The following is a 27,418-nucleotide window of genomic DNA, read 5'->3' as shown; positions in this document are numbered from 1 at the left end:
AATCCATCTGTAATTATCGGACTCGTACACAATTAAGGTACAGCACATCTTTATTAAACTCCACAGTATTGGATATGCAGTACATTACATGTTCAAGCTGCTGCATCTGTAGTGGCCATTTGGCCTGCTTTGCATGTCACTGATGATGGCATGTGCCTTTAAATTTTAGACTGCCCGTTATATTGTGGGTGGGATTTATGACGTGTTTTTGGGCGTGTTTGGAGCTTGGATGCTTGCACAGAAGTTTCGTTTTTAGATTAGTTTGGAGAGACAATGGAGAAGGCCAACCCTTCGACCATGCCAATGTTAGGGAGACACAAGGAGTTTTGTAATGTTGCAAGTCGGAATTCAAGGAAGATTGCAGTAACGAGTCGGAAGAAACTTGGATGTATCTTACTGTTTACCATCAACAATAAAGCATTTATTCATCAAAAGACTGTGTTGAAGCTTTATGAGTGAAGATGCTCTGAAGGTCTCTGTGGAAGCTTGCATGCGTATCGAAGATATTCCCCTTATCCATTCTCATCCAAATAGCGGCTATAGAATTAGTTTCTCGAAAGATAAGAAAAATCTTCCGCTACAGCATCTACTGTCTGATGTAGGCGAGTTCCTAATATTATAAAACATGTACTAGGCGGGGCTACTACTAACAAACACTCTAATTGGCTAACATGCAATAGCCAATCTACACCATCTTTCCACTACTTTCCTAAACCCATTCATTATATTATAGTTATCATCCTGATCCGTTTATGTGGTTTCTCTCTGAAATGTATGTTAATTTCCTCTATTTATTTATCCATTCATGGCAAGTTTGTTATTTTTAGAAACATTTCTCCAAACAGATTTCCCTATTGAATGCTGCCCACTGTTCTGCATCTGTCAATTTTCTTGTTCACTTCTGAAAAGATGAAAGAGAGAACTCAGCTTAAATTCACACATGATAATACACACATGCTGGTTTTAAACATGGCTTTGAGCACTAGTTGTGGAAGATGGAGATGTTATTTGGAATTCCCTGTACTGTGAACAGAATTCTATTTAATCAAAATTAAAATTGGCAACTGTAATAAGTGATACTAACTATAAAGCCATAGTACTAAAAAGCTATGGACTACTCTAATATTTACTCTGCCATTTGATCATGGCAGATCTACTCAACCACATTATCCTGCCATCTCCCTGTAACCTTTGACGCTCTTACTTATCAGGAACCTATTAATCTCCACTTTAAAAATACCTACCAACTGTATCACAGTATGGTATGGCAACTGCTCTGTCTCCGACCGGAAAGCACTGCAGAGGGTGGTGAAAATTGCCCAACGCATCACCGGTTCCTCACTCACCTCCATTGAGTCTGTCCAAAGCAAGCGTTGTCTGCGAAGGGCGCTCAGCATCGTCAAGGACTGCTCTCACCCCAACCACAGACTGTTTACCCTCCTACCATCCGGGAGGCGCAACAGGTCTCTCCGTTGCTGGACCAGCAGGTCCAGGAACAGCTTCTTCCCTGCGGCTGTTACATTACTCAACACTGTACCTCGGTGATTGCCAATCAACCCCCCCCCCCCGGACACTCCTTCCACCAGGAAAAAAATAATTGCACTACTATGACTGTATGCACATAAATATATTTATTTATTGCTCATATTCTATGTCGCTCTTCTAGGGAGATGCTAACTGCATTTTGTTGTCTCTGTACTGTACACTGCACAATGACAATAAAGTTTGATTCTGAATCTGAATCAATGTCTTGGCCTTCACAGCCGTCTGAGGCAATTAATTCCACAGATCACCACCGTTAAAGTATGTTCAAGTTCGCGTTTATTGTCATATGCACCAATTAAGGTACAGTGAAATTTGAGTTACCATACAGCCATACTAAGTGAAAAGCAACAATACACATAGCCACATAAAATAAAGTTTAACATAAACTTGAATCCACATTCCTCACTGATGGAAGGCAATAAAGTTCAGTCATCTTCCTCCTTTGTTCACCTGTGGTCGGGGCTGAACCTTCCACAGTTCGCCGCTGCCGAGGATCTGATGTTCAAGCCCTCGCGTCGGGATGAACAAAATTCTGGCGTCGGGACGGATCGAACACTCCGTGGCTTGGAGCTCCCGAGTCGGCCTCTTCTTACCGGAGAACGCGGCTTCACGGTGTTAAAGTCCACAGGCCCCGCGGTCAGAGCCCTTTCACTGGCGTTCCTCGGCAAAGGATCGCAGGCTCCACGATGGTAAGTCTGCGAAAGGCTGAAGCTCCGAGCTGGTCGTCAGGAAAGGCTGCACCACTCCACGTTGTTAAGCCGCAGGGGGGATGGAGATGCGACTCGGAGAAAAATTGCATCTCCGTCGAGGTGAGTGACTGAAAAAGGTTTCCCCCGATTCCCCCCCCCCCCACCACCTCTCACATAAAACAAACCAAGAAACACTAAATCATACTTTTAAAACATACTTAAATTAATAAAAACAGAGAGGGGACTGACAGACTGTTGGCGAGGCAGCCACCACGGTGACGCCAACCGATAGATAGAAACTGTTGAATTGTAAGCTGGAATCATGCTCTACAAGCTTACCACAGGGAGGGTATGCTGTGCGTATGTGTTTCCTCGCACCACCCTTCTGTCGTACATGATGTTTCCATAATATCCTGCCGTACATCTGAAAAATAAAGGATTGAGTTGTTAGCACGAGCTTAAAATCTTGGCGCCGACCTGTAGGGGGTATGGCTGCCTAGCCTGCAGCTGTCTGTTTTTCATTTCTTTTTTCTTATTTTTAGTTAGTTTAGTGTTTTGTTTTTAAGGAGTTCTAGCTTTTTTATGTGTGGGGAGGGGGGGGGGAGGGGGAAACTAATTTTCAGGGTCCCTACCTGGTCGGAGATGTAGCTTTTCTCCGGGCTGCACTTTCGACCCGTCCTCGCGGCCTACCAGCGGGTCTGGAGCGGCATTTCCTGGGGGGACCGTCCGGAGCCTCGGCATCGGCATCGGCATCGGCGGCGGCGGCATCGGCGGTGGCTGCGGGTCCGAGGAGCGAGGGGACCGCCCGGAGCCTTGGCGTCACCGGCATCGGCATCGGCATCGGCGGCGGCGGAGCTGCGGGTCTGAGGACGGCGGTGCAGCGCTGGAGCGCCATTGCGGGGCGGGCGGTGCCTTGCCTGGGTCGCTGAGCTGGAACTCCGGTGAGCTGGGTCCGTTGCGGAGCTGCGGGTCTGAGTAGCGGCTGCGGGCGGCGGCGCTGAACTTTCCATCGGGAGCCTGGGATCTCTCGACGAGATCGCCAGTTGAGCTCCATTCGGCGCGGCCTTGTCGGCTCCGGAAGCCACGGTCTCGAGTAGGGAGGCGGCCGTTCCAGGGTTCCCATGCCGCTGAGAGGACTCTCCCGACGCCGGAACATCATCACCCGGCGAGGACGGCCTGGAACATCGGGCCTCCGTGGAGGCAACTGTGGAGGCCTCAATAGGCCCGACTATGGGTGGACATTGGGGATGGGACTGGACTTTGTGCCTTCCCCCATAATGGGAACCGTTGTGGGGGGATGTTTTTATGTTAAAGCTATTTATTATTGTTATGTTTGTATTCTTTTTTATGTGCTGCATTGGCAAAAAGAATTTCACTACATCTAGGTGTATGTGACAATAAATCAACCTTTGAACCTTTGAGAATGACATGACATTCCATAAATTGTATTCAGAATTTGTTACAAATAGAAAGAACAGTAACTAAACAATGACAGTGGCAGAATGTGATATGTAGTTAAAATAAACCATGGCATTGGGATGACTAGGGAGCTTCAAACCAAATTGTCATGGTTGGGTAAGCCAGCAGTTTTACATTTTATGGCAATAGGAGGGACACAAGGCACTGAACAATGGAGAATAGCTTCAAAGTAAACTTCCACTGGTAGGAGGACAGTACAGTAGGTGACAGTACAGTGGTGCGGTTGGAAGAGGCATTGTCTCACAGCTCCAGAGCTGGTTTTGATCCTGACCTTGTCTGTGTGGATTTTGCACATTCTGCCTGTGACTGTGTGGATTTTGCACATTCTGCCTGTGACTGTGTGGATTTTGCACATTCTGCCTGTGACTGTGTGGATTTTGCACATTCTGCCTGTGACTGTGTGGATTTCTTTCGTGTGCTTTTCCACATCCCAAAGACGTAGAGTTTTTTGGGGGTAATTAGACTCTCAAAAATTGCCCCTAATGTGCAAAATTGGGATAATATGGAACTAGTGTGAATAGGTGATTAATGCTTGGTGGCACTCAGTGTGCCAAAGAACCTGTTTTCATACTGTATCTAAAAAAATGTTTTAATGCCTCATAACTTTTGTAAAAAGGGCCACAATAAACCATGGACATGGGTAAACAGACCCAGGTGCAAACTGAAACATGACAACAAGAAATGGGGACAATTTCTGTGTTAAATTAACATCTACCTAAACCACGAGTGTAGGAACAGGGATATTTTTTTTAAAATTTAGTTTAGGTTAGTTTTGAGATACAGCGTGGAAACAGTCCCTGCGGCCCACCGAGTCTGCGTCAATCAACTATCACCCGTACATCCAACATTCAAGCGACAATTTTTACAGCAGCCAATAAACCTTTAAAACATAAAATCATGTGATAGGAGCAGAATTAGGCCATTCAGCCCATCAACCACACACCACAGGGACACAGAGAATCAAAGTAATTTGCAAGAGCAGGGTAGGTCATTCTATTGTTATAATGTTGTAAATGTTTTAAATGTTGTTATAGTACCCGCCTCATCTACCCCACTCCCTTTATCCCTTCACGCCTCCATCCTCCACCCTTTTCCCCTTACCGCTTCTATGCCTTCACCCCTCCATCCCTCACCTCTCCTCCATCCCTTCTTCAGCTTCCTCCTCCCCCCATCCCTCACCCCTCCTCTCCACTCCACTCACTGATCTTCCTGCCGGTATTTCTTCCTCCCTTGCAGGGCCCTGGGGTGGCTGGAGAAAGTGTAGGTGCCACTGCCGGTGCCGCCGGTGCCGCCACCAGTGCCGCCGCCATCCTGCTGCGCTACCACGCTCGTCATGTCGCTGAGGAGCCGCCGCCTGCAGCCCGCAGCCCGGCCCCGGCCCTTGGTAACCACCACTCGCCTGTCGCCCTGGCAACCGTTGCCATCGCCGACCACGACCGGACGTGACGTCGCGTTCTCCAGCGGACGAGAGGCTGCGGCCTGACGTCACCATACATGTGTACCAAAGATCTTTGATGTGTACAACCAAAGATCTTAGAGCTCTATGACCTTTGTGTACAACTTCCACAAGGTTGGACACAACATAGATACATAGACACATAGATACAAATAGATAGATACATAGACACATAGATAATATGTGCAGGAGTAGGCCATTCGGCCTTTCGAGCCAGCACCAACATTCACTGTGATCATGGTTTCACTAGCCCCAAGTATCTAACTCTCTTTTGAATGCATCCAGTGAATTGGCCTCCACTGCCTGAGGCAGAGAATTCCACAGACTCACAACTCTCTGGGAGAAAAAGTTTTTCCTCATCTCAGTTCGAAACGACCTACGCCTTATTCTTAAACTGTGACCCCCTGGTTCTGGACTCCCCCAACATCCGGAACATGTTTCCTGCATCTAGCGTGTCCAATCCCTTAATTATTTTATATGTTTCTATAAGATCCCCTCTCAACCGTCTAAATTCCAGCCCAGTCGTTCCATTCTTTCATCATATGACAGTCCTGCCATCCCAGGAATTAACCTCGTGAACCTACATTGCACTGCCTCAATAGAAAGAATGCCCTTGTTCAAATTAGGAGACCAAAGCTGCACAGGTGTGGCCTCACCAGGGCCCTGTACAAGTACAGAAGGACCGCTTTGCTCTTATACACAAATCCGCTTAATATTAAGGCCAACATGCTATTAGCTTTCTTCACTGCCTGCTGTACCTGCATGCTTACTTTCAGTGACTGATGTACAAGGACACCCTGTTCTCATTGTACTTCCCCTTTTGCTAATCTGACACCATTCAGATAATAATCTGCCTTCTTGTTCTTGCCACCAAAGTGGATAACCTCACATTTATCCACATTATACTGCATCTGTCATACATCTGCCCACTTACCTAACCTATCCAAATCACCCTGCATCCTCATGGCATCTTCTTCACACTTCACACTGCCACCCAGCTTTGTGTCATCTGCAAATTTGCTAATGTTACTTTTAATTCCTTCATCTAAATCATTAATATATATTGTGCATAGCTGCGGTCCCAGCACCGAGCCTTGCGGCACCCCACTAGTCACTACCTGCCATTCTGCAAGGGAACCGTTAATTCCTACTCTTTGTTTCCTGTCTACCAAACTATTTTCTATCCATGTCATTACCCTACCCCCCCCCCCCCAATACCATGTGCTCTAATTTTGCCCACTAATCTCCTGTGTGGGACCTTATCAAAGGCTTTCTGAAAGTCCAGATACACTCCATCCACTGGTTCTCCCTTATCCATTTTACTTGTTACATCCTCAAAAAATTCCAGAAGATTATTCAAGCAAGATTTCCACTTCGTAAATCCATGCTGACTTGGACCGATCCTGTTACTGCTATTCAAATGCACCGCTATTACATATTTAATAATTGACTCCAGCATCTTCCCCAGGCTAACTGGTCTATAATTACCTGTTTTCTCTCTCCCTCATTTCTGAAAAAGTGGGATAACATTAGCTACCCTCCAATCCACAGGAACTGATCCAGAATCTATAGAACGTTGGAAAATGATCACCAATGCCCAGCACTTCAACTCCTTTTCCCATTCTGAATTTGACCTTTCTGTCCTGGGCCTCCATTGCCAGAGTGAGGCCCAGCGCAAATTGGAGGAATAACACCTCATATTTCGCTTGGGTAGTTTACTTTTCTCTATAGATGCAACCTCACCAGCTGAGTTTCTCCAGCATTTTTTGTCTACTTTCGATTTTTCCAACATCTGCAGTTCCTTCTTAACCAATGCATCCACAATATCTAGAGCCACCTCCTTGAGAACCCTGGGATGTAGACCATCTGGCCCTGGGGATTTATCAGCCTTCAGTTCCATCAGTCTACCCAACACCATTTCCTGACTAATGTGAATTTCCTTCAGTTCCACCATCACCCTAGATCCTCTATTCCCTAGTACATCTGGGAGAGTGTTTGTGTCTTCCTTAGTGAAGACAGAACCAAATTACCTGTTCAACTCATCTGCCATATGAATACACAGGAGCTCTGAACAAGGCTCTCTCATTCCTTCTCTTCAGAGATGCTGCCTATTCCTGTGTCTATTTATAGGCAAGGTTTGGAAGGATTTGAGGCCAAATGGAGGCAAATGGGGCCAGCTCAGAATGGCACGGTCAGTATGTGTAAAAAGGAACTGCAGATGCTGGTTTAAACCGAAGGTGGACACAAAAAGTTGGAGTCATTCAGCGGGACAGGCAGCATCTCTGGAGAGAAGGAATGGGCGACGTTTCGGGTCGAGATCCTTCTTCAGACTGGTTAGGGATGAGGGAAATGAGAGATAGAGACGGTGATGTGGAGAAATAAAGAACAATGAGTATGCAAAAAAAGTAATGATGATAAAGGAAACAGGCCATTGTAAGCTGATTGTAGGGTGAAAATGAGAAGCTAGTGCGACTTGGGTTGGGGAGGGATAGAGAGAGAGAGAGAGAGAGAGAGAGAGAGAGAGAGGGGGGGAATGCCGGGACCACCTGAAGTGAGAGAAATCAGAAATCATACCACGGGGCTGTAAGGTGCCCAAGCAAAATATGAGATACGGTCAGTGACTGTCCTTCAAAGTCCTCCTTTAAAGTTTAAAACAGCTCACATCACCTTTAAAGTTTGTTCCTCGCACCTTACAACTATGCCCACTGGTCTCTGACATTTCCAACCTGAAGAAATTCTGACTGTCTACCCTATCTAAACCACACGCTCCGATGATAACTATTCGTCCGTGCAACCTCGCTTAATAACATGCTCCCTAATCCAGACAGTATTCTGATAAACCTCCTCTGTACCCTCTCCCACACCTCCACCTCCTTCCGGTAATGGAATGACCAGAATTGTTGACAATACTGTTGCAGCGTCACCTGCTGGTGGTGTTCGCAAGTGTCGAACCCTGCGGTCGGAATCTGCGCGCACGTGACTGGGAGGGGTCGTGTTTTCGCGCGGTTTTCAGGGCTCTGCCCTTCAGTCGTTGAGAGACTATTGTTGTGGTCAGTTGTATTTCTGTGGCGTTGTCAAGACTGCCATCGGTAAATCAGAATAAATTTGATTTGAACCAACTGTCTTTGTCTTGATCCACCAAATTATCAAGTTTAACAGGTGAGGGAGAGAGCTGAGAATGCTCTTGCTTTCCAGGTAGCACTTGACTGATTGTGGGAGCAAGGAGCCCAGTAGAATTAGCGGGAACAATGCCTAGCACAAAGGGAGATGACCGGGCTTGATATCAAGAAGCATCACAAAAAATTTGTAAGAAAGAAAATCAAGAACCTGAAAACTAATGTCCAGGTTCAGGAACAGCTTGTTCGTAAAAACCATCAGGCTATCGAACACTACGAACTCTAACTAAACTACAAACTGCCTTGATTGCACTAGGGACTTTGGGGTTTGATTTTGTATTATATTGTTTTTTTAATTGTAGTGCTTTTTGTTATTTATACTCTACTGAGTACTATGTTTGCATATCTGTTGCGCTACTACAAGAAATAATTTTGTTGTTCCATTTCAGACGTATCACTATAAAACATTCTTGAAATTGCAGGAAGTCATGAGCGCAGCCCAGTCCCATTACACATGTAGATTACTCTGGCAGCAAGGTTGGCACAGCAGTAGAGTTGTTGCACTTACAGCGCCAGAGACTCAGGTTTGACCCTGACTACGGGTGCTGTCTGTATGGAGTTTGTACATTCTCCCTGTGACCCACGTGGGTTTTCTCTGGGTGCTCGGTTTCTTCCCACACTCCAAAGACGTACAAGTTTATCGGTTAATTGGCTTCTGTAAATTGTCCCTAGAGTGCAGGATAGTGCTTGTGTGCGGGGTGATCAGTGGTCGGCATGGCCAAAGGGCCCGTTTCCAAGCTGTATCTCTAAAGTCTAAAGGCAGTCCTGATTTGCGGCATCTCCCACCAATATGAACAAGTCTGCCTGACAACACCAACAACGCTGAATACTCTTATCAAACTTCTATCAGCACACGGTTTGGTTGCAAAGTTCGGTAACTTGAATACCCAGAAACGAAGGAGGCTGCAAGTGGTGGTGGACACTGCCCAGCCCATCATGGGTACTGACCACCCCACCGCCAAAGTGATCTACAGGAAGCCATCAAAAAGACAACTAATATCAAAGACTCACATCAACCTGGCCACGCTCTCATCTTGTTACTATGCTATTTGTTTACATATTTCGGCCTGCATTATTATGGTTTAGATACCAAGTATTACTAATAATTTATTATATTATTAATTTTGCATATTTATTTGTTGTGGTTGCCTGTAAAAATGCACCAATCAGAATGTCATTGTTCCGTTCCTAGTGCACATGTTAATTGAACACTCTTGACACTCGACTTGTTAATCATTCATTACTACTGTGTCCAAATCTTGGAAGTCCCCACTGCATACTTCTGGGGGAGTACCTTCATCAGAGGTATGGCAACAGTTCAAGATGACATCTCGCTATTACCTTCTCAGGGGCAATTAAGAAATGGTCAATAAGTGTCAGCCTTGGCTGCGGTCCCCACATCCCAAAGAATTAATAAATGAAAACAAAACTGCCTTGAAGTTTCCTCACAGGAATCTATCAAGGATAGTTGGCAGAGTTCGCCTACTGTGTGCTTCTGACCTGAAGGAGCAGCACATGGGCTAGCATCCTTACCTCAGAATTAAAGGAATTTTTAGGAAGATGAGAAATTTCTTTAGTCAGAGGGTGGTGAATCTGTGGAATTATTTGCCACAGAAGGCTGTGGAGGTCGTCAGTGGATATTTTTAAGGCAGATAGATAGATTCTTGATTAGTACAGGTGTCAGAGGTTATGGGAAGAAGGCAGGAGAATGGGGTTAGGAAGGAGAGATAGATCAGCCATGATTTAATGGCAGAGTAGACCTGATGGGCTGAATGGCCTAACTCTATTTCTATCACTTATGACCTTACCAATTATTGAGGCACCTATCGTACAATACGAGGTGGCCCAGTGGCGCAGCGGTAGAGATGCTGCCTTGCAGCACCTGAGATCCGGGTTCGATCGTGACTATGGGTGCTGTCTGTGTGGAGTCTGCACGTTCTCCCTTTAACCACGTGAGTTTCCTCTGGGTGCTCCAGTTTTCACCCACATCCCAAAGACTTGCAGGTTTGTAGGTTAATTGGCTTCTGTAAATTGTCCCGAGTGTGTGGACAGAACTAGTGTAAGGGTGATCGCTGGTTGGTGGGGACTCGTGGACTGAAGAGCCCGTTTCCATGCTGTATTTCGAAAAAACTACCCCATCAATGTGATCATTCCCTTTTTATTTCTAAATACTACTCGTATAGCCTCCGTTAGTTTTAGTTTTAGAGATACAGCATGGAAACAGGCCCTTTCATCCACCGAGTCCACGCTGACTCATTGATCATCCGTTTGCACTAGTTCTATGTTATCCCACTTTCTCATCCACTGCAGCAGCCAATTCACCAAAGAACCTGCCTATCTTTGGGATGTGGGAGGAAACCGGGACACCCAGAGGAAACCCACATAGTCATGGCAGAACGTGCAAACTCCGCATAGACAGCATCCAAGGACAAGATTGAACCAGGGACTCTGGCTCCATGAAGCTACAATTGCACCACTGAACTATACGAATCCCCAATCAGAAAATCTCAGAGGCAATGTTACTTAATGGTTCTATTTTATTCCATTAGACTATATACAACCATAACGGAAGACATCATGGAACATAACAGCTTTTATGTTGTCCTAGTGCATTAACAGAATATTAACAACATGGATTATAGTTTGTGCAAATGTTACACATAAGACTCTTTAGCATGCTGAAAGTCTTTGTAGCCCACAAAGGCTTGAGTGGACCACATTTGATGCGTGCTTCTGCCTGCAGACTCTGACATAGCTCTCCCTCTGTAACATTGTGCTTTTTCAGGTCTTGTAAGATGCACAATATGCTCAGAACAATTGTGCAGAGCTTGAGACTGATAAAAAACTGTGGTTTGTTCATCACAGGAATCAAGATCAAGCTGATGTTCATGTGAAGGATAGAGCAGCTCGTCTGTTAACGAACAAGGTCTGTCTCTCTGTCCGGCGACTAACTTGCCACCAAATCTCATGTGTTCTTTCCGCTGCAACTGACTTTTCATGTTTCTCACTGTCATTTGCTTCGTTGAAGGAATAGATGGATAACTTTCTTCAATAGCTTGAGTATAAGAAGGGGGGCTGCGGCGTTTTTTACTGTCAACCTGTTGAAACACTTCATCTACAGACATGAAGCGAGCCCTGAATCTGGCAGTTCCACTGTCTTCAACTTGGGCCTCAGGGACCGTCTGACAGGTCGGCACCTTCTCTCTCAGCGTGTTATCCTTGAATGATTCTTGGTTTGTATGAAGTGTCCTCGATGGGCCCCAGCTGTAAGTCTTTGTTAGAGGTTTCTTGGCTCTTTCTTTAGTGCTTTTAACATAACTATTTGAGTCTGGCATTGCATTAGTTTGAAGTTTAGTTGAATGGTCTGGAAAGACATAATTCTCCTGACAACAAGTAGGGGAAACAAGCGGGGAGCAAATAAAAACAGAGTTCTCTGACATGTTTGAACATGAGCTAGCCAGAGAAGAAACTGAAGAAGCCTTTGAAGAGGAGGCAGTAGAAAGCTCAGAGTGTGAACTGACATTAAAGTTGCCCGGCCTGGTGTGAATGACATGTCTCGTAAAGCTTTCCTCAGATACCTGTTTGTTCATTTGATGCTGATTGAAATCCACGTCAAACGGTACTGAACAATCATCATGGCTTCTTGCAAGTAATCCCTGCCCGTTGATCTTTCTCGGGTTGAAGGCAACAGCTAATGTCGGCTCAGAGCTGCGTCTATTAACCCTCATGGTTCGCTGTCCAGTTGCAAGTCCGGATGGATGGGCTGTTACGTTTGGTCCAAAGGTTGCTCTGCCATCAATTGATTCATTGCTACAAGAAGCTGTGGCCCTAGCGGTTACGTCTGTTTGACAGTCCTGCCTTCTCGCCATCCTCAGCATTTCCTGGCTCATCGACAGTCGGCAAGAGCTGGAGTTTGCTCTTTGCCATTTTTCATTCTCTCCCTCTTTCCAGTCATCCTGGTCAGTGCTGTCGTAGGCAGAGTCGTTTTGGTGAGATGGGGACATGTCTGTAAAGAAAGTGACAATCACTTCAGTCACGGTACCCACATTGGACTCACCCGTCACCTCAAAGCCCACATAGCCGGCCGGAGTAGAGACAACACATCCTTGATCAGGAGGGCGTCAGATAAATTCACACGAGACGCGAGTGACAGTTCACTTCTTTATTATTTGCAATAACTTGTCAGATAAGGAGAACAGTCAAGCAAGAGACTGTTCTCCAGACTGAATAGCGTGCAGCTTTTTTATATCACTTTTGATAGCATAAATGTAAGGTCAGTGACGTAAACTTGTTTGCAGGGTTAACTATTCTGAGGCAGAATCTACGGCACTGAAACCATGTCCACACTGTGCCCATCTGTATTAATCCCATCACCTGATCATTAAATCTGCTTTCACCACCTCCACTGGTAAATTCCAGATATCAGCCACTCCATGTAAAATAACAATTTCCCCTCAAATCCTCTGAACTTCTTCCTTTCGCCTTAAACCTCTTGTTGTTGATACAGAAGATTGACTATCTACCCCATTATTTCTTGGCTTTGTCCAATCCCTCCTCTCTTCCAGTTCCGCCCCACAACAATCAGTCTGAAGAAGGGTCCAGACTCAAAACATCACATAGATTCATAGAAAATAGTTGCAGGAGTAGGCCATTCAGCCCTTCGAGCCTGCACCGCCATTCAATATGATCATGGCTGATCACCCAACTCAGTATCCTGTACCTGCCTTCTCTCCATACCCCCTGATCCCTTTAGCCACAAGGGTCACATCTAACTCCCTCTTAAATATAGCCAATGAACTGGCCTCAACTACCTTCTGTGGCAGAGAGTTCCAGAGATTCACCACTCTATGTGTGTGAAAAATGCTACCTATCCATGTTCTCACTGAGAAGCTGCCTGACACGCTGAGTTAATCCAGAACTTTTTGCCTTCTATCTCTCTTGAATGCTATCTTCCTATATCTGATCATGAGTCATATGGCCATGAAACAAAATTGTTCTTCAGGCCTTGAGCATACAGCCTAGGTTAACAATTGAGTGGGGATAATGAATCCATGTTACAATGTGAATAAGGAGTGAGATATTGAACAGTGTCTGAGGGAATTTAAACAATATATAAGCATTGATCAAAGAAAAATAAAAGCATTTCTTTGAAAGAGGAGTCCTTGCAAGAGGCAAGATGGGAGGAGGTGTAGTCCAAATAACTAGCTAACATTTCTGCATTGGGAAGCAAAATCATTGTTTTCTCTGTAAAGTCTGACTGTGAGGTTTGCCCAATGCATGTTAATAGCTACCCTTGATGTAACTCATTGGTTGTAAACTACTTGTAAGATCTTGAAGTATATAAATGCAAGTTCATTTTAAATGTGATGCAGATGCATGTTCTACTTACCCAGGTTGTCGGTGTTTTCAGATAGCCCTTGTGCTGGTTCACCCAGAAGTGTGGTTGTCTCATTACCAAATATCGAGCAACAGTTCTCGATCAGAAACTGCGTCAGAGACACAACCTGTAGTGAAAATGGATTTGATCACTGCGTGATAGTTGCGTCAGAATCAATATTCAGAATAAATGTTACAAACTTTCAAATTGTATTTTTTCTGTTCATAAGATCATATGTTACAGGAACAGAATTAGGCCATTTGGCCCATCACGTCTACTGCGCCATTCAATCGTGGCTGATCTATCTTTCCCTCTCAACCCCATTCTCCTGCTTTCTCCCCATAACCCCTGACACCCTTACTAATCAAAAATCTGTCAATCTCTGCCTTAAAAATATCAATTGACTTGGCCTCCACAGCCGTCTATGGCAAAGAATTGCACAGACTCACCACCCTCTGACTAAATAAATTCCTCCTCATCTCCTTTCTAAAGGTACATCCTTTTATTCTGAGGCTGTGCCCTCTGGTCCTAGACTCTCCCACTAGTGGAACCAACCTCTCCACATTCACTCTATCCATGCCTTTCACTATTTGCTAATCTCAAAATCTTCTCCACCTTTCTCTGGAACGTCAGAGGTTTTCTCTGGAACGTCTGACGTTGAGGGGAGACTTGATAGAAGTTTACAAAATCATGAGAGGCATAGATAGGGTAGACAATCCGAACCATTCCTCCCAGGGTGGAAATTTCCAACACCAAAAAACAAAGCTATAAGTTGAGAGTGGGGAGGTTTAATGGAGATGTGCGGATCAAGTTTTTTTACACAGAGTGGTGGGAGCTTGGAATGCATTGTCATGGGTGGTGGTGGAGGCAGATACGATAGTGCCATTTAAGAGGCTTTTAGATAGACACATGGAAATGGTAGGGAATATAAGGATATGTACAGGCAGATGAGATCAGTTGAACTTGGATCATATTGAGCATGATCATTGTGGGCCAATGGGCCTGTTACTGTGCTGTACTGTTCTATGTTCTATCCAGAGAGGTTAACAGCATGCAAGGTGTATTTATTTACCTTTGCAGTTACTTCTTTCTGCAGTGCATCCAGTGGAGGTTTGTTGGGCCAGAGCATATTTGGGCCAATGCAAATAGCAAGATTGTAGGCATCCATCCTGTTCACCTCCGAGTGCTTATTAATGTAGTGGAGCAGACAAAACACATAGCGAAGTAGGAGGCAGTTGTGGGTTGGAAGTTTTGCCAGTAGCCTAAAGCAAAAGTAAAAAGTTCCTGTTATATTAGTTACCGTTACAATTTCTTCATTACTCAATTCAGTACTTCCTCCAAGACACGAGTTCTCTAAACTTTTTTTTTTTTGGCAGGAAATCCCCCAGCAATGGACTTTCAGCTGCTCTGAACAAAGTCATCTTAATGATGATTTTAAGAGTTAGGTAGAACATTTGGTATCAGGAGAAAGAATGTGCAGAATGACATCTACATTTGTATCATGGTCAACACACACAACGGCTTTAGTGATTGTGTGATTTCTTCAAGAAAATAATGAGCCGTTATCTATAATGCTGTTGCTTATTTTTGGAAATATTTTAAAATTTAGCAGATGTCTTTGGTTTTGGTTGTTGCAATTCAGATAATATGCCGGTCTTACAAAGATCTTTTTTTTAAAAGTGTCTCTTTAAGTTGTATTGCATATCATGCTGCTGTTTTATTTGATGCCAATCAACAAAATATAATGATTACAACATGAAACATTACAGTTATATTCATGGACAGCCAAGATTGACTTGAAATATATTTTGGTATCACAGACACATGAACAAATGATAAAAGGGAAGCAAATTAGTAGACCCTAGATGATTTCACTATTAGAACACAAAATACCCGAGGATTGAGTTAGTGCTCCTGTTTTGTTCATGTTCATAAGTTCTAGGAGCAGAATTGGGTCATTCAGCCCATCAAGTCTACTCCTCCATTCAATCAGGCTGATCTATCTTACCCTCTCAACCCCATTCTCATGCCTTCTCCCCATAACCGCTGACACCAATACTAATCAAGAATCTGTCACTCTCCGCCTTAAAAATATCCATTTGCGGCCTCCACAGCCATCTGTTGCAATGTATTCCACAGATTCACCACCCTCTGACTCAAGAAATTCATCCTCATCTCCTTTCTAAAGGTACTTCCTTTTATTCTGAGGCTATGGCCTCTGGTTCTTGACTCTCCCATTAGTGGAAACATCCTCTCCTTATCCACTCTATCTAGGCCTTTCACTGTTTGGTAAGTTTCAATGAGGGGGTCCCCTCATCCTTCTAACTTTTAACTTCTAACCTTTGTAACTGTAAACATTCACTGAGAGGTGCAGCATACATCAGGATGATACTCACTGTTTGATCTCTGCAATTCTTTCTTCAGAGGGCACTTTTTCCATAGCCACCATCCAGCTATCGTATAGTTCGGTCGCCAGGACGCTGTTTGGGATTCTCCGTAGGAAATTCTGCATTAGACACATTCAGAATTAGTCAATGAGGCCGCAAGTAACTGATATTAAATCGTCAAACGCTTCCCAGCTCTGCAAACCCTGTTTAGAGTTTGAATTTATTCTACCTTGAAGACAGCAGCCAACTGGTTGACGGGTTCCTCCTCCAAGAACACTTCCTTTCCCGTGTTTAGTTTTTCAATTAGTTCCTTGCAGGTCTTTACATTTGCCGACTTTCGAAATATTCCAACTGATGAGGGTCCTTTCTGGAGCAGGACAGTCAGGATATCCTAGAGCAAAACACAACACGAAAAGGAAACTATTATTACAAGAAATTATTTGCTCAGAAAGGCAGCTTTCGATAGACTATTTCTCAATCTCATGACTCTCTAAAACCATGTTTGCAACCAAGCAAACAGTACATGGGGGAACAGTCCATAGGGGAAAAGCGATTCTTTACAACAGTTCCACTATCACTATTACTTTAAACATATTAATTTTGTTTCTCTGTGGAACCATTTCTGATACACAAAGTCCAACCTGAAAATTGCATAGAATGGAGAGATTTGAACCATGTGCAGGCAAGATGAGATTAGATTATCTTGGCATCATGTTCGGCATGGACATTGTGGGCTATGGGACCTGTTCCTTTGCTGTATTGTTCCACCGAGTTAGAAGAAAGGATCCCGGCCTGAACCTTATCCGTGAACTCTAGAGATGCTGCCTGACATGCTGAGTTACTCCAGCACTGTGTCCTACGCAGGATTGCAGCACCTACAGTCTCTTGCGTCTACACTGTACTGTTCTATGAATATGTAGCTGGTGCCAATCTTTAGTAGTCATACCACATGGTAACAAACCATTCAGCCCAACTTGCCCACACTGACTAACATGCCCCATCTACACTAGTCCCACCTGCCCGTAATTGGTCCATAGCCCTCTGAACCTATCTTATCCATGTAACTGGCCAGACGTCTCTTAAACATTATGATAGTCCCTGCCTCAACTATCTCTTCTGGCAGCTCATTCCATATACCCACCATCATTTGTGTAAACAAGCTACCCCACAGGTTCCTATTAAATCTTTCCCCTCTCACCGTAAACCTATCCTCTGGTTCTCGATTCCCCTACTCTGGTCAAAAGACTGCATTTACCTGATCTTTTCCCCTCATGTATGCTGGGCCCCAGTTCTTGGCATGAGAATTTGGGAGGGAGGGTTACTGTCAACTTACCAGGATTGGCTTGCTGAGAACATCTTTGTGATCACAAACGTCTTTAAGAGGCCGATCAAAAAGGCCGTCATTCTTGGAAGAATGGGATTCACTGCGTGCTGAGTTTTTACGGAAAGGCCACGTTCCCTTTGGTTTGTTTTTCTTGCAGTGCTTCAATCTGGCATCTGATTCAAATGAAAGAAAAGGAAATGTCATCATAGCCGTGAATGAAATATAACAGGGAGGGTGTAATTTTAACAACTGAGTTCAATAGCAATTTTAGTTTCGTTTAGAGATACAATGTGGAAACAGGCCCTTCAGCCCACCGAATCTATGCCAACCAGCGATCTCAGTACACTGGCACTATCCTATACACTGGGACAATTTTTAAAACAATTTTTACCGAAGTCAATTAACCTGCAAATCTGTGCGTCTTTGGAATGTGGGAGGAAACGGGAGTACCCAGAGGAATCCCAATGCGGTCACAGGGAGAATGTGCAAACTCCATACAGACACCACTCATAGTCAGGATCAAACCCAGGTCTCTGGCGTTTTAAGGTAGCAACTACCTCTGTGCCACTCCATTAATTTTATTCCAACCTGCACGGCAACATACAAACTAACCTGAGGAAAGGTACAGGGCAGGATGGATTATGGGGAGCTCATAGTGATGCTGTGCCTCTCAGTAAATGTTTACCATTTCAAAACCGGAGATTAAGCTCAATCCAGGTACTTTCTTACATAAGAAGCTTAAAACAGAATTGTTCTGAACCACCAATCGTATAGAATAAAATGCTGCAAATTTATTTCTGCAATGCATGTATTTATCAAACTTCCACATGTTTGCAATGGTAGAACTCCTCTTAAAATTGCTTCTGCTTTTCAAAAGCAGCGTCACCCAACGTACCTCAAGAGTGACACAGTGCTGGAGTCGCTCAGCAGGTCAGGCAGCATCTCAGGAGAATATGAATAGGTGAGTTTCGGGTCAGATCGTTCTTCAGACTTTACCAGTCTGAAGAAGGGCCCTAACCTGAAATGTCACATGTCAATTTTCTCCTAAGATGCTGCCTGACCCGCTGAGCTACTCCAGCACTCTGTCTTCTTTTGTAAACCAGCATCTGCAATGCCTTGTTTCTACATCTCTGATGGTACCTTGAGAGTGTTGGACTTGACAGCAAGATTTCTCTGATGGCTTGAAAGGCTTTCTTTCCATGTTGCCTGATGACAAATCACACTTTGCCTGTTCTTTGCGCAATTGGTTTGTCTTGGTGCTGAATGTACACTGATGATCTACAAAGGCAATAAAAAGTATGATTAGAATACAATGCCACAATCTAAAAGAACAAGTTTCTTTTTTTTTTTCTTTCCTTCTGCCCACATCTGCATTTTGGAACAATCTGTGGTACAATCTACAGAGCTGTGCACATGCCAGCCTTAGCTCGAATGTAGCATTTCCTAGAAAAGAAATCTGCTGATAAGCTAATTATGTCTAATTCTCACCACATTAGAGAGGAAATGAACAATAGCAATAAAAATTCAAATAAAAGACACTTCATTTTTAAAATGCATGCCCAATCAGCTTCTGTTTGAAATGGGAACTTGTGCATTGGAACCAGGAAGCTGATCTTAATGTAATTGGTAGCATTTGCACGTGAAGGGGGATTTCGACCACAAGCCTAAGCATCTGAATATGTGAAAGTAAAATGAAAAAATAGATGTGAAAGTATGTCTACATCATCCAAATACATGCAAAAGCACAGACAGAAAATAGACGGGGAAAGTACATGGGGAATAGATTCGGGAAAGTACGACCCCCAAATATTAAAAAACGTATAAAATATTTCCATTGTTCTCCTTTGTTAATTTCTATTAACAAATGGAATAACAAAAACATACTATAGGATAAAGATACCAATCTCTAAAGACGTACAATGTTGTATTTAAAATTCTACTCTTTCTTAGCGAAACAAGGAACTGCAGATGCTGGTTTACAAAACAATGCCGCAAAGTACTGGAGTAAATCGATGGGTCAAGCAGCATCTCTGCAGAACATGGATAGGCGACGATTCGGGTCGGGAAGAAAGAAGGGTCCCGACCCGAAACATCATCTATCAATGTTGTTCAGGGATGCTGCCTGACTCATTGAGTTACTCCAGCACTCAGTGTCTATCTTTGATAGTTGTTTTCAAGCCAGTAACCAAGTACCCACTCTCACTGATAGATTAAAAATAATTAATTAAAAAAGAGGCGGCATTCTGGCACAGCGTGTAGGACTGTTGATTCACAGCACCAGAGACCCAGGTTCGATCCTGACCTTGGGTGCTGTCTCACAGTTTTCCCTGTGACCACGTGGGTTTCCTCAAGGTGCTCCGGTTTCCTCCCACATCCCAAAGTTGTGCGGGGATTGTAGGTTAATCACATCTGTAAAGAAAATTGCCCCTAGTGTGTAGGGAGTGGATGCAAAAGTGGGATAACATGGAAATAATGTTAACGGGTGATCGATAGTTGGCATGGACTCAGTGGGCCGAAGGGCATGTTTACATGCTGTAACTTTCAATCAATCTATTTCAATGATACGTTAGCTTAAAGGAGAGGTTGAGGAGGCTCTTGACGGTCTGTTTGTAACTGGCTAAATCACAGGCTCATACATCTGGCGGGAGAATACGCTGGTTTACTTTCAAACTCACCAATCAGGGAAGAAGCCAAGTTCTTGCTGTTTGACAGCACCAGTTGGAGGTTCTCAGTATCTCTCTAAAAATACAAACAAGATGCAGTGAGATACTGGCCTGACTCATCACAAGTACAACTAGTCATTTAATAGTAACGCCAATCTCTTGTTTTCACATGTAGTTACATTTACACCTCAGTTTCATTCATCAAAGTTTAATCAACATTACTAAAACATAAATGTATCAAACAAATTCTAAAATGATCTAATTACAAGCCAGGCATATTGCCGGCAATATTTCCATTCCCCGCTGCAAAATAATAAGAGAGTGGTCTTGAGCTACCATCTATCTCATTGGAGACCCTCGGACTATCTTTAATCGGACTTTACCTGGCACTAAATGTTATTCCTTTTATTCAGTATCTGTACACGGTTCAATTGTGACCTTGTACAGTTTTTCCACTGACTGGACAGCACGCAACAAAAAAGTATTTCGCTATATCTCGGGACACGTTACAATAATATAATAAACTTAACTAAAAATATCTAAATTATTTTCATCATAGACAAATGCCTGTCCATTCCAGGCCCTGCAAGAGATATTTATTACATTTATTCCACTGATTACTCACCAGCTCTGCTGGTTCTGTTAGTAGTGTCTTTATCACCTCACCAGGTGGTTCCATGTTGCTTACGGTTAGTGTTTTAGACTGTGAAGATAAAAGTAATTTAGTCACGAATAAGCATGCATTCAAATACATCTGAAAACCCAGAAACTAGAAAACGGCAGGTGCTAACTTTCAATTTTGTTTCCACCCCCTCATATCTATCTCCCCACTACGCAGCTGGCTTTGCCTCATTGCTGGCTGCCCCACATGGCCCACTGCTACTGTGTCAAGCCTATAAGTAGCACAAACGTGGGAAAGTCAATGTTTCTCTACTTGTTGGGATCAATCCTTAAAGATCCATCTATAATCGCAGCCACACACATACATGCACCATCATACCTGCATACATTAACACATGGAATAACAGAAACATACTATACCATCCTCCTTAGACTGATAAGGTTTTCTACAATTGGCCTTTAAAATATATTTAATCATACATCAACCTCCACTATGTGTAATACATTATCATACATCTGCACGTTGTGTAATATACGATCATACATATACACCATGTGTATTGCACTCATACATATACACTGTGTGTAATACACTGTCATACATCTACACTATGTATAAACCTTTTTATACATCTACACTACGTATAATACACATTCATCTATACTATGATAATACACTATTATTAAACATCTAAAACCCTTGTTATACATCCACACTACATCTACGTGCAAACACACATAATCTTACTTCTCACATAATACACCATTAAATGTCCAAATTACAAACCAATATAGGTCCCACATATCTGTGAAAGACTATCAACCTCTATTTCTCTCTCCACAGATGCTGCCTGATCTGCTGATTATCCCCAGAATCTTCCAAGTTCACATTTCTGGCTTCCACATACAATGCATGATATAATGACTCCCATTTACACAAGTACACTTTACTGGATTCACACCATTACACAGCTAATACAATGCTACGCTCTCATACACTAAAATCATGACACGCAGGCACTATTATCCCCACATAAATGCACATGCATGTTCACATTGCTATGTCCAATACATACTAAAAGTGGATTTACACACCCAGTTATGAACCTACAATCCACGTGTACACGTACACGGACACACGCACACACTAAATGTCTGTCTTTCAGCTCAGTAATGACAATGGAGCAATACAATCTTAATCCCACAGCGTACATTATGAATTTATATTGTTGACCATATTTGTTTGGCTTTTCAGATAAAATTACATTTCAGAAAATTGCAGCGAGCTGGCATCTATAGATTTCTTAACCCGTAAGAAAACTTCTAGTTTGTTATTTTAGAGCCAAAGGCATATCTTCCAAATGAGCCACTCAGATTTACTTCTTCCTGTTACATTGGTTCAGTGTGACCCTTTCATAAGCATACACTAAAATCACTTTTACTTCAGTTACCAAGAAAATATCGTACATTTGCAGCAGGATAACTCTGCAGCTAAGGCTGAAAGTCAGTTGATTCAATTTAACAGTCTGATTATATTTATTTAAACATTTACAACTCACCAGAACAGAGTTACTTAAAACCTTCATTAATCCAATCAGCAGTGCAAATTTAAGGTCTTTGTTTTCTTTTTTTGTTGTTGTTGTTGGGTCACCTAAATACAAGAAATCAAAAGCTTTCATCCTCAGGCTTCATACACCCATTTGTTTTCAATCAAAATGATGGTACATAAGAATAAAACACAAGCTGACGTACATGGTCCCATGCTTTTTATTATCTAAATACATGCTCCCCGCCACCCCCTCGGCAGCTAAAATGCACCACGTAGAGACTATTAATATAGAGGACTCATGGGTTCAAGGATAAGGGAGCTCTTGGTCAAGTTTTCTTTACCATTTGGACATGATCAAGGTATTTCAGCAACAACGGCAAAAACAATATTTAGTTGGCGCTTTTAAACATCCTTGGCCACTTTACAGGACAGATTATAAAATCTGATAAACAAGACACGCCAAAAAATATTGGTAGGAAGGAACTACAAATGCTAGTTTATACCAACGGTAGACACAAAATGCTTGAGTAACACAGTGGGTCAGGCAGCATCTCTGGAGAAAAAGAATAGGTAACATTTTGTGTCTGAAGAAGTTTTCTGACTTGTTTCTGACCCGAAATGTCACGTGTTCTTTTTCTCCAGTGATGCTGCCTGACCCGCTGAGTTACTCCAGCATTTTGTGTCTATCTTCCAAAGAACTATCAGGACAGATGGCCAAAACTTGACCAAAGATGCAGGCATTAAGAAGGGACTTAAAGGGGCAAGTAGAAGAGGCAGGCAGGTTTGGGGAGGAAAGAGTGAAAGGTCCAGGATCTTGGAGTGTTTTCCAACCATTAGTTAAGTAACTAATCTGCAAATGGGCAGGACTGCCAGCAGTAACTAATTGTGTACCACAATTATTTTACAGAGTTAAAGTCATGCAGCATGAAAGCAGTCCTTCTGTCCCAACTAATCTATGCTGAACATGTTGTCTATCTGAGCTAGTCCCATTTGTCTGCGTTTGGCGCACACCGCTCTAAATATTTTCTATACATGTAACTGTTTAAATGTTGAAATCGTACAGCTTCCTCTGGCAGCTCATTTCATATACCCACTACTATGGGTGATAAAATTGCCCCTCAGATGCCTTTTACATTTTTCTCCTCTCGCCTTAAACATATGATCTCTAGTTTTAGAACACAGGAACAGCACAGGTACAGCACAAGAACAGGTCCATCAGTTCACAATATCTATGCCCAACATGATGCCAAGATAAACTAATCTCATCTCATCCATATCCCTCCATATCCATGTGTCCACCTAAAAGCCTCTTAAACACCACCATCGTATCTGTCTACACCACCAGTCCGCAGTGTATTCCAGGCACCCACCACTCTCTGTTTAAAAAGACTTGGGCCTGCACATCTCCTTTACATTTTGCCCCTCTCACCTTCAAGCTGTGTGCTCTAGTCTTTGACATTTCCACCCTGTGAGCAAGGTTCAGACTGTCTACGCCTCTCATAATTTGATACCATTCTACCAGGTCTTCCTTCTGATGTTCCAGAGAAAACAATCCGACTGTCCAACCTCTTCTCATAGTTCTCTGGAGAACATGGATAGGTGACGTTTTGGGTTGGGACCCTTCTTCAGACTATTTCCCGATCTGAAACGTCACCTATCCATGTTCACCAGAAATGCTGCCTGATCTGCTGAGTTACTCCAGCGTTTTGTGTCTGTCTTTGGTATAAACCGGCATCTGCAGTTCCTTTTTATTACACTCCTTGTAGTTAATACCTCAAACTCCAATATTAATCAAATAATAATTCTATGACTGTGGACTTAATGAATGTAAATGTGCTTACCTGTGAAGGTTACTGTGCCACAGTATCAATACTCCAGGTGAAATGCATGTAAAATGAGCGCCATTACCAACCACACATATACAACTCCAATGAGCAGAGCAATTTTATCAGCACATCTACTCCACACACACACTATATAAAGAGGCTGTAGGCAGGTGGAAACACTCAGGGAACGGAAATTGCATCACGGCATGTTTGCACAGTTTTGACGAGAAAATAACTTCCTCTTTCCAAATAAGGCCAGCACCCTGTGACATTCTCTCCCACGATGACTGGAAAAAGTGAGATGTAATGGCACTGTGTATTTAAGAGCCAGTTATTAACTAGCAAAGATGAAACAAAAAACCACCTCTGAGAAACTACATTGATACTTTGTACTGCCTGTCAATTCACTGACACGGTGGCTGGAAATTTCTGCAAGGCTGCTGCTGTCCCACTCTAGTGACTTCGAGAGGAGTCCTTGCAAAAACATAGGAGTAGTTCCCAGAAATGTCCTGGCCCCGTTGCATTAAAAACTTATAGTTAAAAGAATAACACGGCTGCAGTTTTAACACGGGTGTCATAACCTTGTTATTTGCAGGTCCAAACTCTATTAAGGAAAGCTGTGAAAATAAGTTGTCATTTCGGTCATTTGTGAAAAATGACCATAAATACTCTCGGCTGGGACCTAATAACTAAGTCATCTACACAATAAAGGGCTATGGGATATTCTCAGAGCAAGAAACAACGCACCATCAGACTCAGGACAGCTTCTTCCACTCTTTATCAGGCCTCTGAACAATCCTTCCATAAGCTACGGTACTGTCCAATACACCTGGGCGTGCATATTTCCGAAGATCTTTCCTGGTGCCAGCACTGATGCAATCGTAAAGAAGGCACATCAGTGCCTCTACTTCCTGAGAAGATTATGGAGAGTCGGTATGTCAAGGAGGACCCTCTCGAACATCTACAGGTGCATCGTGGCTTGGTTCGGTAACTTGAACATCTAGGAGCGGAAAAGATTGCAGAAAGTTGTGACTACTGCCCAGTCCATCATCGGCTCTGACCTCCCCACCATCGAAGGGATCTATCGCAGTTGCTGCCTCAAAAAGGCTGCCTGCATCATCAAAGACCCACGCCCACATCCTGGCCACACACTCATCTCTCCGCTGCCATCGGGAAGAAGGTATAGGAGCTTGAGATCTGGAACATCCAGGTTCAGAAACAGCTTCTTTCCCACAGCCATCAGGCTATTAAACGCGCCATCAAACAAACTCCGAACGATAACAGCCTATTGCACTTTATCTGTTTATTTACTGTATATATATATATATATATGGTCTATGGTATATAGACACACTGAACTTTTATCTCCTGTTCCGTATTATGTTTACATATTCTGTTGTGCTGCAGCAAGCAAGAATTTCACTGTCATATCTGGGACACATGACAATAAAACTCTTTTGACTCTTGACCTCTACCTCATTGCGGACATTGGACTGTGTCTATGGAACTGGTGCGCTACAATGCAGAGAACTATACCGTACTCACTAATTAGAGAGCGATCCTTACCGCCCATCTTTGGAAACCTTCGAACAATCGTCAATCGGACTTTACCTTGCACTAAGCATTATATCCTTTATCCTCTATCTGTACACTGTGGACAGCGTGATTGTAATCATGTATAGTATTTCTGCTGACTGGGTAGCATGGAACAAAAAGCTTTGCACTGTACCTCGGTACACGTGACAATAATAAATAAACTATATTCTGCACTCTGTATCTTCCTCTTTGCTCTATCCATTGTACTGGAGTTGGACTTGATTGTATTTTTGTGTAGATATTATCCGCTCTGATTGGATAGCACGCAAGCTAAGCTTTCCACTATACATGTGACAACAATAAATCTGAACCTTGCGTGTGTTGGGAGTGAGATTCTGACCATCCAGGCAGGATCTGACAAGGAGGGATCCTCTCTCCGCCAAATTAAGCCACACATGGGTTTCTGGTTGTTTGGGTGTCATGGAAACCAGTAAGCAGCCAGCATGGGCGTGGTACATGTGCCATGTTATTGTGCAGCTGGGCACGAAATGAGGAAGGGCGCTAAATATTCACCATGATTAAGTGCCGCAGGGTGTTTAATCAATGACATCACCAGACATAGTAGTTTAGTAGTACAGATGGTTAAAAGAAGTAGGCTTACAGGGCCTAATCACACTTATTCTTTGGAGAGCAGGTAGATGAGAGGTGATCTTAAGAGGAGTAAAAGATCATGAGGGAAATAGATAGGGCAAATGAATAGAGTCCGGGATTCGAGAACCAGAGGACAGAGTTTTAAGAAGTGGGGGAAAATTATTAATAGGAACCCGAGGGGCAACTTTTTCACACAGGGTTGTGGGCATATGGTTTCATTTATTATTGTCACATGTACCGAGGTACAGTGAATAGCTTTTTGTTGTGTGCTTTCCAGTCAGCGAAAAGACCATACATGATTACAATCAAGTCATCCACAGAGTACAGATACAGGATAAAGGAAATCATGTTTTGTGCAAGATAAAGTCCAGTAAAGTCCGATTAAAGAGAGTCCGAGGTCTCCAATGAGGTAGATGGGAGGTCAGGACCACTCTCTAGTTGGCGAGTATAGTATAGTTCTCAGCATTGTAATTATTAGTTCCAAAGACAAAGTCCAATGTCCGAAATGGGGTTGGAATGAGCTGCCAAAGGAGGTATGCGAGGCACGTACTATAACAACATTTAAAAGACATGTGGCCAGATACATGGATAGAGAAGTTTAGAGGGATATGGGCCAAACACAGGTAGGTGGCATTTGTGTATATATGGGACATCTTGGTCTGCATGGGCATATTGGCCAAAAGGCCTGCTTCCGTGCCTATGACCCTATCACCATCTTGCAGAAAGAGAGTGAGGTAGCAGCTCGACAGATGTAGTCTTCTTCTTGCGTATGGCGTGCACAGACTAAAGTTGTGTCAACCTGTTCTATTTGATCTATTTGTTTGTGCACGTCGGGTTGATTTCATCAGTCGAAACAGGGTGGACCACTTGAAGGTTGCAATCTCCCACCCCGACAGATGTAGTGAATTATGTCAACTGCCAGATGTTGACAACATCTGGTTTTAGGACAGCCCTGCCAAATTGGACCTGGGTGATGGAGCTAATGCCATTTGTAAGGCAGACAAGGAGAGTCAAGTGTTAAGTGTTAAATGCCACTGAAAGCATCTTTGCCCCAAACTAAATGGATAGTGTGACCCTTCCAAGGCAGTTGCTAATCTTTTACCTATGTGTATGCAGACTTTAAGAGGTGATGAGATTCT

The 27,418-nt window shown here is 43.4% G+C and overlaps 2 protein-coding genes across 2 annotated transcripts in view; both read right to left on the bottom strand.

Moving 5' to 3' along the window:
- The window catches only part of rsph3 (radial spoke head 3), a 28,694-nt gene extending 23,563 nt beyond the window's left edge, over positions 1-5,131 (bottom strand). The window contains exons 1-2 of the mRNA XM_033025395.1: positions 4,915-5,131; positions 2,574-2,658 (exon numbers count right to left, since the gene is read on the bottom strand). Coding sequence (XP_032881286.1) covers positions 2,574-2,658; positions 4,915-5,048 — 219 coding nt within the window. The 5' untranslated portion in view covers positions 5,049-5,131. The remainder of the gene's footprint in view (positions 1-2,573; positions 2,659-4,914) is intronic.
- Positions 5,132-10,868: 5,737 nt separating this feature from the next.
- On the bottom strand, positions 10,869-24,216 carry LOC116975957 (T cell activation RhoGTPase activating protein). Its single transcript, XM_033025393.1, has 11 exons — positions 24,108-24,216; positions 22,277-22,368; positions 20,722-20,799; positions 20,109-20,172; positions 18,574-18,711; positions 17,443-17,606; positions 16,339-16,500; positions 16,119-16,228; positions 14,795-14,984; positions 13,735-13,849; positions 10,869-12,351 (listed from the first exon to the last, which is right to left on the bottom strand). Exons 2-11 carry the CDS (start codon positions 22,301-22,303, stop codon positions 11,000-11,002), a joined length of 2,400 nt encoding a protein of 799 aa, XP_032881284.1. The 5' UTR covers positions 22,304-22,368; positions 24,108-24,216; the 3' UTR covers positions 10,869-10,999.
- Between the last annotated feature and the right edge of the window lie 3,202 nt (positions 24,217-27,418).

This window comes from Amblyraja radiata, chromosome 8 (genome assembly GCF_010909765.2).
Source record: "Amblyraja radiata isolate CabotCenter1 chromosome 8, sAmbRad1.1.pri, whole genome shotgun sequence".
NCBI lineage: Eukaryota > Metazoa > Chordata > Chondrichthyes > Rajiformes > Rajidae > Amblyraja > Amblyraja radiata.
The sequence above is the reverse complement of the archived record's forward strand: the minus strand, read 5'-3'. Positions and strand labels throughout refer to the sequence as shown.

Bases quoted from the DNA above. Each gene is read 5' to 3' on its own strand.
- LOC116975957 (XM_033025393.1), bottom strand. From the start codon at position 22,303: ATGAAGGTTTTAAGTAACTCTGTTCTG. The intron at 17,607-18,573 runs GTACCATCAGAG...CATTTGAATCAG, and splicing joins TCAAGTCCAACACTCTCAAG to ATGCCAGATTGAAGCACTGC. The intron at 13,850-14,794 runs GTAAATAAATAC...TTTTCACTACAG, and splicing joins AGAAAGAAGTAACTGCAAAG to GTTGTGTCTCTGACGCAGTT.